This window comes from Peromyscus californicus, unplaced genomic scaffold, assembly GCF_007827085.1.
Source record: "Peromyscus californicus insignis strain IS unplaced genomic scaffold, ASM782708v3 Scaffold_4__1_contigs__length_199733344, whole genome shotgun sequence".
In the NCBI taxonomy this organism is placed as follows: Eukaryota; Metazoa; Chordata; class Mammalia; order Rodentia; family Cricetidae; genus Peromyscus; species Peromyscus californicus.
The window spans coordinates 183,987,647-184,004,251 of NW_026294562.1; the positions used below are offsets into that span (position 1 = coordinate 183,987,647).

Consider the following 16,605-nt stretch of genomic DNA (forward strand, 5'->3'; position numbering starts at 1 on the left):
GGATTCTATATCATCTTCTGGCTTCTGTTCATACAAGCGAACTATCCATACATATACATTTTTTAAATTAAAAATGAAATTTTTTGAAGTTCCAAGAAAAGAAAAATAGAATATATATTTTAGTTATATTCACAGTGAGGCAGACAGATGATGGAAACCCTGTAAAGAGACAGAAATAGGAAACTAAGCCAGGTATGGCAGTGTGTGCCTTTAATCCCAGCATTTGGGAGGCAGAGGCTAGCCTGGTCTACACACTGGGTTCTAGGACAGCCAGAGATACATAGTGAGACCCTGTCTCAAAAAACCAAAACTAACCAACCAACCAAACTAACAAACTCATGAAAAGCCCCCACAGAAATAGAAAACTAGAGAGAGAGAGAGAGAGAGAGAGAGAGAGAGAGAGAGAGAGAGAGAAAGAGGGACACTCGGAAGGATAGAGAAAGTCAAATCGATGCAGAAGTAGAGCTATATGTGACTACACACAGACACCTCCAGGAACACACCAGGACAAAACAAACCACGGAGAAACTATGTTAATCCCAGCGCTGGAGAGGTGAAGGGCTGAGGGTCAAGAGTTCAAGGTATCTTTAGTTACATAAAGAGTTTGAGGCTGGCACGGGCTACGTGAGACCTCAAATCTTTCATCACCCACACCCCCAACAAACAAAAGAAAACAAACAACTACAGAATTTCACAGCGAGAGAGAGAGAGAGAGAGAGAGAGAGAGAGAGAGAGAGAGAGAGAGAGAGAGAGCGCCCCAAGAAGGGAAAGCAGAGTCCTGAACACCCACAGAAACAAACCCACAGACGGAGAGCATGGGAAGCCTGCTTTCCGGTCACTGGATTCCCTAGAGTTCAAGGACATGGCTTGGCTGAGAAGGGGGGGGGGGGGGCTGGAGGATACTAAAAAAGATCTGTGTCAGATGGAGAGAGGAGGGGCTGGGAGGGTGAGGGCTCACTAGCCTGATACCCCATCCTCTCCCTCCTCCCCACACCTGCTACCCAGCTTTAGCAGCCTGTTGTCACCATGGTGGAATCCTGGTGGCGGACAAAGGGGTGGGGGGGGGGAGGGGGAGACAGTTGGACAGAGACAGAGAGGGGAGAGATGGAGGAATGAAACACACACACACACACACACACACACACACACACACACACACACAGAGAGAACATGCAGATGCAAGCCACAGACAGGGGCTATAGGAGACGTTTGAGAAAAGCCAGGCAGAGGTAAAAGCAGGAACCTCACTTAGACCCCCCTTTTTGCCATTAAGCCCCCTTTTCCTGTACTGTTTCCAGTCTTGGGGACTCCAAAGCACAGGATATTGTTAGGTGCTCTAAGAGAGCTTGTGGGGTGCCTGACCTAGCCTGGATTCTAGAGCCTTGTCGATGGACTCCGACAGGGATCTTGAAGCAGACGGCAGGTGTTGGACCCCCAAACTGGAGCCAGAGGGAGCAGGGCAGGCTCTGAGCATGAAGGATGGTGTTTGAACAGAGGAGTCCTCGCCCCCTCCTCCAACCTGGGGCGGGGCTGAGCATCTAGCTATAAACCCAGGGGGTGCGTCCTTGTCCTCAGAAGCGTCAGAAGCCCTCTACAGCATCAGTGGACCCAGCCTTAGGTAACCCGGCTCTAAGTTCTTTACACTGATGTCTTTGGGAGAGTGAGCAGACAGGCGTGGGAACCAGGTGTGAAAATGAGGGCAGGATCTTCTCCTCCTTCTCCTCCTCTTCCTCCTGCTCCTCCTTCTCTTCCTCTTCCTCCCTTCCCATTCTCCTTCTTTGAGACAGAGTCTCGTTCTGTAGCGTAGGCTGGCCTTGAGTGGGCAGCAACCTTCTGCTTCCTGAGTGTGGAGATTAGAGGCAGCAGCAACCCAGCTAAGCCTGAGCCTTTGGGAGGACTTGGATTGGCCGGGGTGGAGGGGTAGGATTTGTGGGTTACAGATTCTGGGGGTGCTCTTCTGGTGGAGGAGGCATTTGGAACCCAGAGGCATGTGGATCTCTATGAGTTCGAGTCTAGGCTGGTTTACAAAGAGAGTTCAGGGTTACAAAATAATACCATCTCAAAAAAAAAAAAAAAAAAAAAAAAAGATTTGTGGAGGTCTCAGAGGCTGAGGAACCACAGGATCTGTGCTTGAAGGGCAAATGACTCCTGTATTAAGGTTTGGGAAATCTCAAGGTATGAGGAACTGGGGAAAGACTTGGGCTTGAGGTCTTAGTGGTACAGGCCAGAAGTTCCAATGCTCAAGAGATTGAGGCAGGGGGATTTTGAGTTCAGGGCCAGCCTGAGAAACAGAGTGACCCTGCTATGGAAAAAAAGAAAAAAAAGAAAGAAAGAAACAGAACTATTAGGCATGGCGGCATCATAATTCAGGGAGCTGTAAATGGGACCTCTGGGTTTGGGTGTCCGGTTTTATTTGAGGATCTTATACCCTGAGGTCTCATACCTGGGGATCAGCCAAGTGCAAGCTGTGATCTGGCACTCTGTGAGGCAGAAGAAATCAGGAGTTCAAGGTCATCCTTGGCTACATAGTGAGTTCAAGGCTAGCTTGTGTTATGTGAGACCCTGTCTCAACCCCCCCTCCAACGCCTCCCCCTCAAATCTTGGGAGTCTTAGAATGTAAGTGCCCATACATGTCCTAGTATGAATTGGGCATCTAGAGACACTGAGATTTCTTGGTCTCACAGAACAAGGGCATAGGACTTGGATCTCAGAAGCTGTGGGAACTGAGCCCTGAAGGTCTCAACCTGGGGACTTTCAGGCCTAGAGAAGCAGAGTTGGGGGGGTGTTAACGTTTTTAGGGGATCAGGATGGAGCTGTTTTTGAGGCACCCTCCTTCCCTGAACAGAATGTACGTGGAAGGGAAAAGAGATAAACGATGGGAAGAATTCTGGGCAAACGAGGGGTCTGTGGTAGAAGAGGGGTGTGGTGGTGGGGAGCCCGGCTTCTCCACTTCCTTATTGGGAAATGTCCTCTGTTTCTCTGTCTGTGACATTCCCCCAAAATAGCACCAGGGGTGGGGCAGCTATTGTCTTCAAATCCTGTCCCTTTTCCAACGTCTCCTAATCCCTCCAGGGATCAGGTTCTCATGAACCTGTCACAGGACAAAAGAAGACAGCTGGGGCGGGCGAGGGGGGCAGGGTAGGCAGGCTTGGCACGGGGCTGGGGCCCGGCCTCCATGAATTGGGATGCTGGATGCTAGCCTTCCCTACTCTGACCCAGAGGTCCAGACCCAGGAGTCCAGACACCAGCCTTCTTCCCCGGGAACCCTGCCCCACTCAGCCTCCCTCCTCTGGTCTGCAGGTCACGCCACAATGTCGGACACGGAAGAACAAGATTACGAGGAGTGAGTGATGACATCTGGCAGGGTTGGGGGGCTTGCGATGTGGAGAGAGCATTCCAGCCTGAGATGTCTAACTGTCCCCTCTCTCTCCTCTCTCCTTGTCCACGTCTCTAGGGAGCAGGCAGAAGGTAAGCAAGGAGAGGGTGGCCTAGTGGGTGGAGGAAGCAGGAAGGAGCCGGCTCCTTGAGGGGAAAGTGTGGCGGTCCAGCCCCATTTTGGCGTAGGGGAGAGGGTGGGATGTTCTGAAGCTGTTCCCAGGAAACCTCGGCAACAGGTGGGAACGCTCCCTGTTGCATTGACAGCTGGGGCACGGATGTCACCCTGTTTAACCCACTCTCCAGGACTTGGGCTTAGATCCCAGGGCTGAGGGAGGAGGGCTGGGGCCTGGACTCCCAGGTCTGAGGGAGGAGGGCTGGGGCCTGGACTCCCAGGTCTGAGGGAGGAGGGCTGGGGCCTGGACTCCCAGGTCTGAGGGAGGAGGGCTGGGGCCTGATCTCCTGGGTCTGAGGAGGGAGGGCTGGGGCTACCCCATAGGTCTCTGGTACACACTTGATGCTCCTTATCCCGGATGTAACGTCTTCTTTGTGTGTCCCCACACTCCTTCCAGATGAGGAGGCGGTGGAGGAGGAAGGTGAGGCCTGAATCCCACAGGTCCTAGGAGGCCTTGGGGTGGGGGTGGGGGTGAGGGAAGGAACAATGTGTTGGGTTGGAGGATCCTGGGTCCGTTCTTTAACAGCATCTCGCTTCTCTCCCCACCCCTCTATGCTACTGTGTGGCTGCCACCTCCCCACACCTCCCAATCCCCCCCCCCCCCCCCCCCGCTTCTCCTCCTGCCCCTCCCAGCCCCCGAGGAGCCGGAGCCGGTGGCAGAGCGAGGTAACCATAGCTTCTTCGCTTCCTGGGATTGATTCGGGGTGTCTGGGGACCCCGACATCATCAGGTCCGCCATCCACCATCACCCCATCGGCTCCTGGATAACCTGCCCAGCCCAGCCTCATCCTTTAAGCCCCTAGGGCCCTGCGCCCTCTGGTGGCCGTGAAGGGAAATTGCCTTGCGTGTCTTTAATCCTTTTCCCTTCCTTAAAGGGGCTGTTGTACAAGCCTTCATTCCAGTCTTGGAATAAGGCTTACTGGAAAAGTCGAGTGTTGTCGGAGAGGTGCCCCATCTCCTCTCCTTTTGGCCCCCGACCCTATATGTTATATCTCTCCCCATATACATTCGAAGGTTGGGGCCTGAACTTATTTTTGTCTTACGTTACTTTTTGTTCGTTTTGTTTTTGAGACAGGGTCTCACGTAGCCGAGGCTGGACTCGAACTTGCAGCAAACTTCCTGCCCCAGCCTCTCGAGTGCTGGGATTACAGTTGTTCACCACCACGCTCAGTTTGTTTATTTATTTAGTTGTTTTTTTTGTTTTTGTTTTTTTTGAGACACAGTCTCAACCTGTAGCTTAAGCTGGCCTGAAACCGCATATATATCCTAGGTTGGCCTTGCACTCATAGCAATCCTCCTGCCTCAGCCTCCCAAGTGCTAAGATTACAGGCGTGAGCTAAGAGGAACTTGAACTTCAGAGTACTTGTAAGAATATGGGGGCGGGGGTCTGTGTCCCAAAGGAACAGGGGGCTGGGGACAGAGATCTGGGGTCCCTGAATGAAGAGAAGAGATGGGGTCTGCTCTATTGCTGGGTACGATGGGGAAGCCAGGATTCAGTCAGGAGTTTGCTCTCTTGGGTTTCCAGAAGTTGGGGATGGGGTACCCCACACCGGTGCAGAATGTATATCTGATGCGAGTGACCCGCTTCCTCTGTTTTGGCCACTTTGACTCCCCTTCGCTCTCTTAATGGCCTTCCCCCAGAACTGGACTCTCAGATCTCCCTTGGGTTCCCACTCAGGGGTGCCAAGCTCTGCACTCAACTCTTGCTAATTATCTTTTTGTATTCCTCCATTGCCACCAGAAGAAGAGCGCCCCAAACCCAGGTGAGATGCTACAGGGTGGGCATGGGTCACAAGACGGTCCTCCCATGCTCTCCCACCCGTAGAGACAGGGCACCTGAAAGCAGAGAAATGAGGGCTTGCAACAACCCACCTCAATTCTTACAGAGAGAAGTTCAGGACCTTCCTGCATTGTGAAACAGGTCAGCTATAATAATAAGGTTCTAGAACAGCATGCAAGGGAGCTCTGGGGCAGCCCAGGCCGATCAAGGAAGATTTCCTGAGGGAGGTGATATCTGGATCCTGATGGATGGAGACCTTGCTAGTTGGAAAAGCTATTGGGTACATGGTAGGCAAAGAGAGCCAGGTTTTACAGGCAAAATTGATCAGAAATATATATCTTTATCTCTCTCTCTCATCTATCTCTATCTATCTATCTATCTATCTATCTATCTATCTATCATCTATCTCCATCTCTTTCTCTCTCTCTCTCTGTGTATCTCTCTCTCTATCTATCTATCTCTCTCTCTCTATCTCTCTCTCTCTCTATCTATCTATCTATCTATCTATCTATCTCTCTATCTCTCTATCTCTCTATCTATTTATCTATCATCTATCTCCATCTATCTATCTATCTATCTATCTATCTATCTATCTATCAATCAATCATCTATCTCCATTTATCTATCTATCTATCTATCTATCTATCTATCTATCTATCTATCTATCTATCATCCATCATCTGTCTATCTATATCTATCTATCTATCTATCTATCTATCTATCTATCTATCTATCTATCTATCTATCTATCTATCTTCCATCATCTATCTATCTATCTATCTATCTATCTATCTATCTATCTATTATCTATTATCTATCTATCTTCCAGTCAGGATGCAGAACCAGGTAATTCGGAGAGTATGGCTAAGCCAGGGAGGCCAGTGCAGGCTGTGGAAGCTCACTGAGCTGAGAGTAGGCCTGGGGTGGTGATGTTAGGGCCAAGGTTTAGAGACCCTAGGAGAAAGGGGCACAGCACAGAGGCTCCAGGTCAAGGGACTAGAGCGAGGGGCTAGAGAGCTGCCGGGGAAGGGAGGAGGAGGAGGCGAGGGCAGTTTCCGAGGGTTTCTGGGACTGACAACCAATGACCGGTAGAGACACCGCCACCTTAGGGAAGTGGATGAACCCTGCCAAGGCATGGAGCGTGGTGACGTATGAATTGTGCAGGAAATGTCTGTTAACCTGAGTCTTGGGAAAGAGTGTGAGCTGGGCACAGTGTCGCTGCATCCTCACGCTGCACCCTCACACTGCACCCTCACACTGCATCCTCACGTGCACCCTCATGCTGCATCCTCACACTGCATCTCACACTGCACCTTCACGTGCACCCTCACGCTGCATCCTCACACTGCATCTCACACTGCACCCTCACGTGCACCCTCACATTGCATCCTCACACTGAACCCTCACATGCACCCTCACACTGCATCCTCACGCTGCACCCTCACACTGCACCCTCACATGCACCCTCACACTGCACCCTCACACTGCATCCTCACGTGCACCCTCACACTGCATCCTCACATTGCATCCTCACACTGCATCCTCACGTGCACCCTCAGTACAGTGGCCTTGGAAATTCCAACCTCAACACCTGTGGGGTTTGTCAATCTCAAATCTCATCTATTAAAAGAAACTGTGGGTGTCCTGAACATGCCGAAGCTTTCCTTGTTACAGCTGTGCACTCTTGCTGTTAAACAGCCAATAGCAGGGCATTTACACAGCTGGGGTAACCCTAAGTTACTTAGAGAAGATAAACCTTGGAAGTTTATGGAACTTAGTATGCATGAGCCCTGGGCTCCATCCTTACCCTTGAAATACAATTTTAGGGCCTGGAGAGATGGCTCAGTGGTTAAGAGCACTAGCTGCTCTTCCAGAGGTCCTGGGTTCAGTTCCCAGCATGCACGTGGTGGCTCACAAACATCTGTAACTCCAGTTCCAGGGGATCTGATGCTTTCTTCTGGCCTCTCTGGGCACTTGGCCACACACATGCTGCACAGACATACAATTAAAGAAAAACATTTTAAAAGAAAACAAAGTGTCTAGGAGCATGTATAAAAATTATATGAAAGCAGTACATTTTAAGCTTTAAAAAATTTTTATTATTGATTTTGTGTGTGAGTGTGTGAGGACAAAGGCATATGTGCATGTGTGGAGTTCAGAGGATGACTTACAGGGGTCAGTTCTCTCCACCATGTGGGTCCCAGGGAATGGAACTCAGATCATCAGGTTTGGCCCTTGGGCCTTTGATTGCTGAGTTATCCCTGCCTCCCCTTTTAAAAAAATTTATTTATTTTTATTTTGTGCACATTGGTGTTTTGCCTGCACACATGTTTGTGTGAGGGCATCGGATCCCCTGGAACTGGAGTACAGACAGTTGCGAGCTGCCATGTGGGTGCTGGGAATTGAACCCGGGTCCATCTGGAAGAGCAGCCAGTGCTCTTAACCACTGAGCCATCTCTCCAGTCCTCCTTGCCACACACCCCCCCTTTTTCCCCCCGAGACAGGGTTTCTTTGTGTAGTTTTGGCGCCTTTCCTGGAACTCACTCTGTAGACCAGGCTGGCCTCGAACTCACAGAGATCCACCTGCCTCTGCCTCCCGAGTGCTGGGATTAAAGGCGTTCACCACCACCGCCCGGTTCCCTGCCCCCCTTTTAATGCAGAGGATTCAACCTATGGCCTTATATGTTTGAGACAAGTGCTCCATCTTGAGCCACATTCACAGCCCCTCACCGGGGGCTTCTAGGCAGATGCTCTACTGCTGAGTCACACCCCCAGCCCTGTTTGTACTTTTTAGTTTGAGGCCGGGTCTCACAAGTTTCCAGGGCTGGCCTTAGTTTCCCTCTAGACCAGGCAACTTGCCTCTGACTCCCAAGTAGATCGGATGACAGGGTTGTGTCATCAGACCCTGCCCATTTTCACAAGTATGTCAAAACAGGCAAAACGAACAGTCTTACATGTTTTTATTAAACCCAACATACTCAAACTACATTTCTCTGACTGTGGTCTCCACACGGACTCAGGGACAGCTGTCACTTTGGACAGCATGTAGTGAGGTGGGTGAGGGAGGCCGGCCTGCTGATGATCTCTATCCGCTTCTGTCCACACAGCCGTCCCGTGGTGCCTCCTTTGATCCCCCCAAAGATTCCAGAGGGCGAGCGTGTGGACTTTGATGTAAGCGACAGGTGTCCCACTCCAGACGTACTCGCTGGTTCCTCGGCGCCTTGGGCCCATTCTGATAGGTGCCCCTCTTGGCTCCCTTCTTGAAATGCCTGGATTTACCCCAGTGCCCTGTTGTCAGCAAGGAATGCTTTGCTGACATCTGCCGGAAGCCATCCCAGCTGGCTGTCAATCATCCCCTGGGGCTGGGAGGGGCGGCTCTGGGGCCTGGTCCCACGGCCTCACGGGCTCCCTCTGCAGGACATCCACCGGAAGCGCATGGAAAAAGACTTACTGGAGCTGCAGACTCTGATTGACGTGCATTTCGAGCAGCGGAAAAAGGAGGAGGAGGAACTCATTGCGCTGAAAGATCGCATCGTGAGTCGGGGAGGCCGGGTCCTTCAGTCCCTCCTCTTCCCTTCCTCCGTGAAGTGCTTTGGGGTCTCTGGGAGAAATAATGGGGACCCCGGGTGGTTGCACTCCAGTGTGTATTTCTGCCAGGCAGGCGTGCACTCAGGAGACCAGGGCAGGCAGATTGCCACGAGTTTGAGACCAACCTGGGCTAGATGAGACTATCTCAGAAAAGGAAATAAAAGAAACCACACTTGTTTCTCTGGCTGCCTACTGGTGGAGGGAGGGATAGTTTGGGGGAGAGGCTAGCCTCCGATCCCCCTCCCCCATCATCCTCCCTTCCACCCCCCCCCCCAGGAGAGGCGTCGCGCAGAGAGAGCTGAGCAGCAGCGATTCAGAACCGAAAAGGAGCGAGAGCGACAGGCCAAGCTGGCGGTAGGCGTCTGTCCTTTCGCTAGAGAAGAATACCTCCTTTCCCGCTTTTGCAATTCTCTGTGGCTCTCACAAAGGCCCTGTAAGGTATAGCATGCGGGCTTCTCGAATGAACGGATGAACTGCATATAAACTTCAAAGTCTACTGCTGGTTCAGCTTCAGGCATGGCTGGATCTAGAGACTCCAGCCATAGCACAGAGACTGAGCTTTGCTGGGTGCGTGGGGTCAGACCTACGATCCCAGCATTGGAGAAGCTGAGGCAAGAGGATTTCTGTGAATCTGAGGCTCGCTGCACTATCTATCACGCTAAGGAGTGGATCCCTCGGTGGCCCCGTCTGCGCTCATTATGGAGCTGAGCCATCGACGACCCAGGCTAGCGTCTTCCTCCCTCAGGTCTGCAGGGCCACACGGAGGGAACCCTTCTGTTTTCACAGGAAGAGAAGATGCGGAAGGAGGAGGAGGAAGCCAAGAAGCGGGCAGAGGATGATGCCAAAAAGAAGAAGGTCCTGTCCAACATGGGGGCTCATTTTGGGGGCTACCTGGTCAAGGTGAGTCTAGCCTGTGGAAGCCTGGGGTCTGCGTTTACAAGGAGGAGGAGGGAAGGGAAGCTTCAGCGTGCTGGTTCTGAGGAGCAGGACTGAGCCCGCTGAGCCCGTTCAGGGGTAGCTGTCACTTTAGATAACACGTGGCTATCTGCTGAATGTCTATCCCCTTCCGTTCACAAAGCCTTCTGGTGGTGCCTGGGTGTAAGGGAAGAAGAGTGGCCTGTACTCCCGTGTCTGATGGAGGAGGGCTGGAGCCTGAGCCCTTGGGTCTGGGGGAGGAGGGCTGGAGCCTGGGGCCTTGGGTCTGGGGGAGGAGGGCTGGAGCCTGGACCTTGGGTCTGGGGGAGGAGGGCTGGAGCCTGGGCCCTTGGGTCTGGGGGAGGAGGGCTGGAGCCTGAGCCCTTGGGTCTGGGGGAGGAGGGCTGGAGCCTGGGCCCTTGGGTCTGGGGGAGGAGGGCTGGAGCCTGGACCTTGGGTCTGGGGGAGGAGGGCTGGAGCCTGGGCCCTTGGGTCTGGGGGAGGAGGGCTGGAGCCTGGGCCCTTGGGTCTGGGGGAGGAGGGCTGGAGCCTGGGCCTTGGGTCTTGGGGAGAAAGGCTGGAACCTGGGCCCCTTGCATCTGGTGGGGGCACTGGCCATGATCAAAGGACCCTGAGTGGATTTAGCCTCCAGGTTCCATTCTTGGCTTGGGATTCCTCCCCCTCCAGGCGGAACAGAAACGTGGGAAGCGGCAGACTGGCCGGGAGATGAAGCTCAGGATCCTGTCTGAGAGGAAAAAGCCCTTGAACATTGACTACATGGGGGAGGACCAGCTCCGGTAGGTGCTTGTTTGTGGCTCTCGCAAGGTTTCCACGGGTGGTACTCCTGTCCGAGCCTTGGTGCTGTGTTACTTCAGGCAAGTGGCGTTCCTTTTCTGGGCCACTGTTGCTTTCTCTGTTCAAAGGGTCACACAGACGCAAGCTGTCCTGTGACGGGCATGGCCTGTAGAGTCCGGCGTTCATAGTGCCCCCTCCCTCACTGAGGTGGAATCCTGGCGTTCAAGAGGTGGAGGCAGGAGGATCAGCAGTTCGGGGTCTATATATTGACCTGACCTCCTATATATTGAGCTGGAGGCCAGGCTTGGGTTACACGAGACCTTGTCTCAGCAATCAAAACTAAACACACACACACACACACACACACACACACACACACACACACACACACACACACACAGAGACACACACAGACACACACTAAATAAATACCTAAGTGATAAATAAAAACCAAACAGCTTTCTGACTGGGGGCTCCCAGCCGTCACTTCTTTCTCTCCTTCGGGAGACCTCCACTTCAGAAAGTGGCCACACTGTAAAACCTTCAGCCTCCAGTCTTAACAAGAATGTACCAATGTAGCTGGCTTTCTTTTGGGCCACCAACCAGCTCCCAAAACATGATATGGAGACACCTTATGAATGCTTGGCCTTATCTTAGGCTGGTCCCACTAGCTCTTATCATTTATATTAACCTGTTTCTCTTCATCTCCATTTTGCCTGGGGGCTTTTGCCTTCCTTTCACTCTTTCTGTCCTACTCCGTGTCTGGCTGACTGGCCCCAGGCGTCTCCCTCTCTTTCTCTCTTGTTCTCCCTCTCTCCAGCCTAGAGTCCTCCTCCTCCTCCTTATTCTCTCTGTCCGCCAGCCCCGCCTACCCCTCTCCTGCCTAGCTATTGGCCATTCAGCTTTTTATTAGACCAAGTGCCTTAGGCAGGCAAGGGGAGAGAGCAACACATCTTTACATAATTCAACAACTGCACAGAAACAAACACAACACACCTTTACATAGTTAAAGTAATAATCCACAACATAAACAAATATAACACATCTTTACCTAGTTAAAGTAATAGTCCACAACATACCAACTAGACCAAACTCAAAGAGACTTGCTGTGTGCCTTGAGGTAGGTGTCTCAACCTCTCTGGGCCCAGAACACAGCATCCCAGTCCTTCTCGTCCTGCCAGGGAGAAGGCCCAGGAGCTGTCAGAATGGATCCACCAGCTGGAGTCCGAGAAATTTGACCTGATGGAGAAGTTGAAACAACAGAAATACGAGGTGGGACCTGCCTCTCTTGGGGTCCGGGCTCGCTGACAGGGGTGGCAGCAGGGCTTCTGTTGGGCGTTCATGTCCTAGCCTGGCTCCCTTCTCCACAGATCAACGTGCTGTACAACCGCATCAGCCACGCCCAGAAATTGTAAGCGCTGCCCCCAGCCTCCACCTAAGGCCTGCCCTGCTCCCTCTCTCCTCCCTCCCTCCCCCCTCCTTCCCTCCCTCCCTCTCCCCTCCTTCCCCCCTCTCCTCCCTCCTTCCCTCTCTCTTCCCCTCCCTCCTCCCTCCTTCCTCCCTCCTCCCTCTTCCCTCCCTCCGTGGCTTCTGCACACCACCACCCTTTTGGCATCTTATGTCTTTGTTCCTGGCTCCCCGAGACATCCTTTCTGTATCTGTCCTCGTGGGTTTATTCATTTGTTTGTTTCGTTTGTTTATTATTTTGAGACAGGGCCTTAGTAGCTTAGGCTGGCCTGGAACTCACTATGTAGCCCAGGCTTTCTTTGAACCTGTAGCCGATCCTCTTGCCTCAAGTCAGCGGTGTGTGGGAAGGATGGACATGACTCACCATTCCTGGTTTTGTTGTTGTTGTTGGTCTGTCCACTTATTTTTAAGGCAAGGTTTCACGTAGCCCAGTCTCACTAGGTTGCTGAGGTTGGCCTTGAACTCCTGATCCTCTGGCTTCAGCCTCCTGAGTGCTGGGATTATTGGCCTGCCCTCCAATCTCTTGCTCCTCCTTATCAGCTCTCAGGTATCAGTCTCCCCCCCTCTCTGCCTCCCTCCATCTCCTTCTTCCTGAATATATATTCTTTTACACATTTTTTGTATTACATTCACATAGTGTGTGTGTGCGTGTGTGTGTGTGTGTGTGTGTGTGTGTGTGTGTGTGTGTGCGCACGTGTGGGATGCCATGGTGCAAGTGTGATCAGAGGATGACCCTGATGAGTTGGATTTCTCCTTCTATCATGTGGGTCCCAGAGATAAAACCCAGGTCTTAGGCTTGGCTGCAAGCACCTTTACCTGCTGCGCCATCTCGGTGGCCCTCTTTCTTCCTTCCTTCCTTCCTCCCTCCCTCCCTCCCTCCCCCCTCTCCCCTTCCTTCTTTCCTCCTCCTCCTCCTCGTTCTGTCTCTCCACTTCCTGCCCCCTTTCCTTATCCCTATTTCTTGTTATTAAGACAAGGTCTCCGGTAAGCCAGAATGACCTTGACCTCCATTCACAGTTGAGGCTGTCCTTGAACTCCTGACACTTGCCTGCCTCCACTTCCCAAGCACAGGGATTACAGAACCGTCGTACCTGGATTTTTTTTTAAAAGTCAAGTTCTTGCTATACAACCCAGGTTGTCCTCAATCTCTTGGTGATCCCCCTCTTCATCCTCTTCAGCACAGAGGTTGCTGCTGTGTTCCTCCAGGTCCAGGCTTCTCGCTGCTTCCTGCTCAGTCTCGGTCTTTTTCTAGCCTTTTCTGGACGGTTCCAGCCTCACTGAGCCCTGTTGCCCATCCACCACTTTCAGCTCACCCTTCCTTCACCCTCAAGCTCCTGACTGATAAATTTACACAAGTTCTCTGGACTAACCCAAGAAAGTCAACTCCACATGGCCACCAACCACCAACTGGGCATTACCTGAAAGAGATGCCAGGGCTCAGTGAGGGGCTGGGGTGTGGCTCAGTGGTAGAGCCCCTGCCTAGAATCCCCCAGTGAGGGGCTGGGGTGTGGCTCAGTGGTAGAGCCCCTGCCTAGAGTTCCCCAGTGAGGGGCTGGGGTGTGGCTCAGTGGTAGAGCCCCTGCCTAGAATCCCCCAGTGAGGGGCTGGGGTGTGGCTCAGTGGTAGAGCCCCTGCCTAGAGTTCCCCAGTGAGGGGCTGGGGGTGTGGCTCAGTGGTAGAGCCCCTGCCTAGGATCCCCCAGTGAGGGGCTGGGGTGTGGCTCAGTGGTAGAGCCCCTGCCTAGAGTTCCCCAGTGAGGGGCTGGGGTGTGGCTCAGTGGTAGAGCCCCTGCCTAGAATCCCCCAGTGAGGGGCTGGGGTGTGGCTCAGTGGTAGAGCCCTTGCCTAGAGTTCCCCAGTGAGGGGCTGGGGGTGTGGCTCAGTGGTAGAGCCCCTGCCTAGAATCCTCCAGTGAGGGGCTGGGGTGTGGCTCAGTGGTAGAGCCCCTGCCTAGAATCCCCCAGTGAGGGGCTGGGGTGTGGCTCAGTGGTAGAGCCCCTGCCTAGAGTCCCCCAGTGAGGGGCTGGGAGTTTGGCTCACTGTAGAGTGCTTACTTAGTTAGCATGTGTGAGGCCCTGACTCCAATGCCCAGCACTGCAAAAAGAGAAACAGCCCTAGTGGCCTCCACTCTTTTCCTCGGGATGGGGGTGGGTATTTAGTGGACTTCCTTCATTTTAAAGACGCTGTGTTCAGCTTATCTCGGAGGGAGGCTCAGAGCCTCATCCTGACACCACCTTCTTCTCCCTCAGCCGAAAGGGGGCTGGGAAGGGTCGAGTTGGAGGCCGCTGGAAGTGAGACTACCAGGACATACCCCACCACCGTATGGAGCCCAGGAGCCGCTGGAGTGTGTCCCGTCTGTCACTAAAATAAAGGCTCTCCCGACATCTGCTTGAGTCCTTCTGTGTTGTCATTATGCGTGGCTGGCTGTGGGTTGCCTGACATCCCCATGTAGCCTGGGAGAGAGTCATCAACTGTCATTAAAGAGATTTCAAATCATGGCTGGGAGTGTAGCTTGTGTAGCACTCTTGAGACTCCAGTTAAATCTCCAGTGCTGCTTAAACTGGATGATGAATGCCTGTAAGCCTAGCATCTGGGAAGCGGAGACAGGAGGATCAGGATTTCAAGGTCATCCTTGGCTGCACAGTGAGTTCAAGACCATCCTGGGCGCTATGAGATCCTGTCTCAAAAAATAATGACAACAGTTATGCCAGAAGAAGACAGGGAATGAGAAGTGAGTGACAGGTAGAAGGCTGATGTATGAATAGATCTATAAGATCTATAAGTCCAGGACCTAGCTCAGGAGGTAAAGGGGTGTCCTGCCAAGCCTTGTGACCTGGGTTGGATTGGATCTCCAAGACTCACGTGGTGGAAAGAGAGACACAACTCCTGCAAGTTGTCCTCTGACCTCCATGTGTGTTGGAATATAATAATTTAAAAAAAAAAGAGAGAGATGTGATCCTGGAGCTGGAGAGATGCTTCAACGGGTTAAGAGTTCTTGCTGCTCTTTCAGAGGACCCAAATTCCGTTCCCAGCACCCGTGACGGATGGCCCACAATATCCTGTAACTTCACCTACAGGAGATCCGATGCCCTCTAGTGGTGCGCTTGTGTACCTGCACCAATGTGTAGAAATACACAAATGCATAGTGGATCTTTTAAAAAAGTGGTCGTGATTCTAGGGGTTGGGATCGAATCTTCTCCTATAATTGCAGTGGCCGGACTCCATTTGGAGAGTGAATTTCTTTCTGTTCCTTAGTTGGCGGTGCCGTTTGAGAGAACACAAGCTTTTAGGAGACTAATAATCTCAAAAACATACTTCCCGTGGACCTAATGTCAGTGTAATGATAGTAACAGACAGGCCAGCCACAGGTGTCCCTGAAAAATCAATTTATAATAATCTCAAAAACATACTTCCCTTTGACTCAGTGCCAGTGTAACGATAGTAACAGACAGACAACCATAGGTGTCCCTGAAGAATTAATTTATAAATTAATTGCCTCTTGAATTTAAACTGTTTGTACAAGGTAATTAACTCTTCTAAGGATAGTTTAAAATAACACACCTGAAGGCCAGGTGTGTGTAGGGGCATGCATGGAATCCCAGAATTTGAGAGATGAGACAGAAGAAGGCTATATATTAAGATCCTGACTCAAAAACCAAACCTCAACAAAAACAATAACTAGACTCAAACTAATAATAGTCTTACCTCTGTCTATGCATTCTTATAGCCTTATTTTGTGGATAGTTTTTATATATAAATATCTATTTAGTGTGTGCGTTAGTAGAGTGTGCATGTATGCCGTGGTCAGGGGCTGGAAATCAGAAGATGGTTTTTGGAGTCAATGATCTCCTTCCTTGTGGATTCCAGGGATTGAAATATCTGATTTCTTGCCTTGGGGAAGAATGGTGTGTGTGTGTGTGTGTGTGTGTGTGTGTGTGTGTGTGTGTGTGGTGTGGTGTGGTTCAGGCATCTCACATCTCAAAAAAATCACAGGATTATCCTTTTGGATTTATGGTCTTTATTCCCCAGGCCTTGCAAGGGTTTGTAATTTATTTCTCTTTCACAAATCCAAGGGTTACAGAGAGGATGGGGCTGCTCTAATGCCCCTTAGGAAAACGTTTGTTTTCTCTATACAAATTCGACACCTTTCTGTTCAACTTTGGTAGGTCTGTGTTTCTGTTCCAAAGTGTTTCTGTCCTTCTCAGACTGGATTTTGGAGGAAGATACTTGAAAGATCAAGATGTTCTTATCTGTTGGGTCTATTATAAAACTTCCTAACCTAGTGGAGCATCAAATTTTTTACTACAAATCCTAGCATGCCAGGAGAGCATGATACATTTTGAATACTATCTCCTAGTGTCCTGTGCAGCCCCAGGTGGGCTAAGGAAAAATGTGTGGTCATTTTGGGTCCCGCTCTTTGGGAGCCTTCTTCCTGGTGTGCTCAAGAGATTACCATTTAGAGACTTTTCTTTTGATCTGGAAACTGACTTTCATGGGTACTTTGGGTCCTG

The 16,605-nt window shown here is 51.5% G+C and overlaps 1 protein-coding gene across 2 annotated transcripts; it reads left to right on the top strand.

Moving 5' to 3' along the window:
* The first annotated feature begins 3,874 nt into the window (after positions 1-3,874).
* Tnnt1 (troponin T1, slow skeletal type) lies at positions 3,875-14,478 on the top strand. Of its 2 annotated transcripts, none has more exons than XM_052713080.1 (11): positions 3,875-3,971; positions 4,184-4,216; positions 5,292-5,313; positions 8,438-8,501; positions 8,748-8,864; positions 9,195-9,272; positions 9,705-9,818; positions 10,521-10,630; positions 11,810-11,900; positions 11,999-12,039; positions 14,344-14,478. In XM_052713080.1, exons 1-11 carry the CDS (start codon positions 3,893-3,895, stop codon positions 14,387-14,389), a joined length of 795 nt encoding a protein of 264 aa, XP_052569040.1. In that variant the 5' UTR covers positions 3,875-3,892; the 3' UTR covers positions 14,390-14,478. The 2 variants fall into 2 exon arrangements, with proteins under 2 accessions (XP_052569040.1, XP_052569041.1); XM_052713081.1 differs by having other exon boundaries at positions 5,295-5,313.
* Positions 14,479-16,605: the final 2,127 nt, after the last annotated feature.

Bases quoted from the DNA above. Each gene is read 5' to 3' on its own strand.
- Tnnt1 (XM_052713080.1), top strand. From the start codon at position 3,893: ATGCTCCTTATCCCGGATGTAACGTCTTCTTTGTGTGTCCCCACACTC. The intron at 5,314-8,437 runs GTGAGATGCTAC...CTGTCCACACAG, and splicing joins GAAGAGCGCCCCAAACCCAG to CCGTCCCGTGGTGCCTCCTT. The intron at 9,819-10,520 runs GTGAGTCTAGCC...CTCCCCCTCCAG, and splicing joins TTGGGGGCTACCTGGTCAAG to GCGGAACAGAAACGTGGGAA.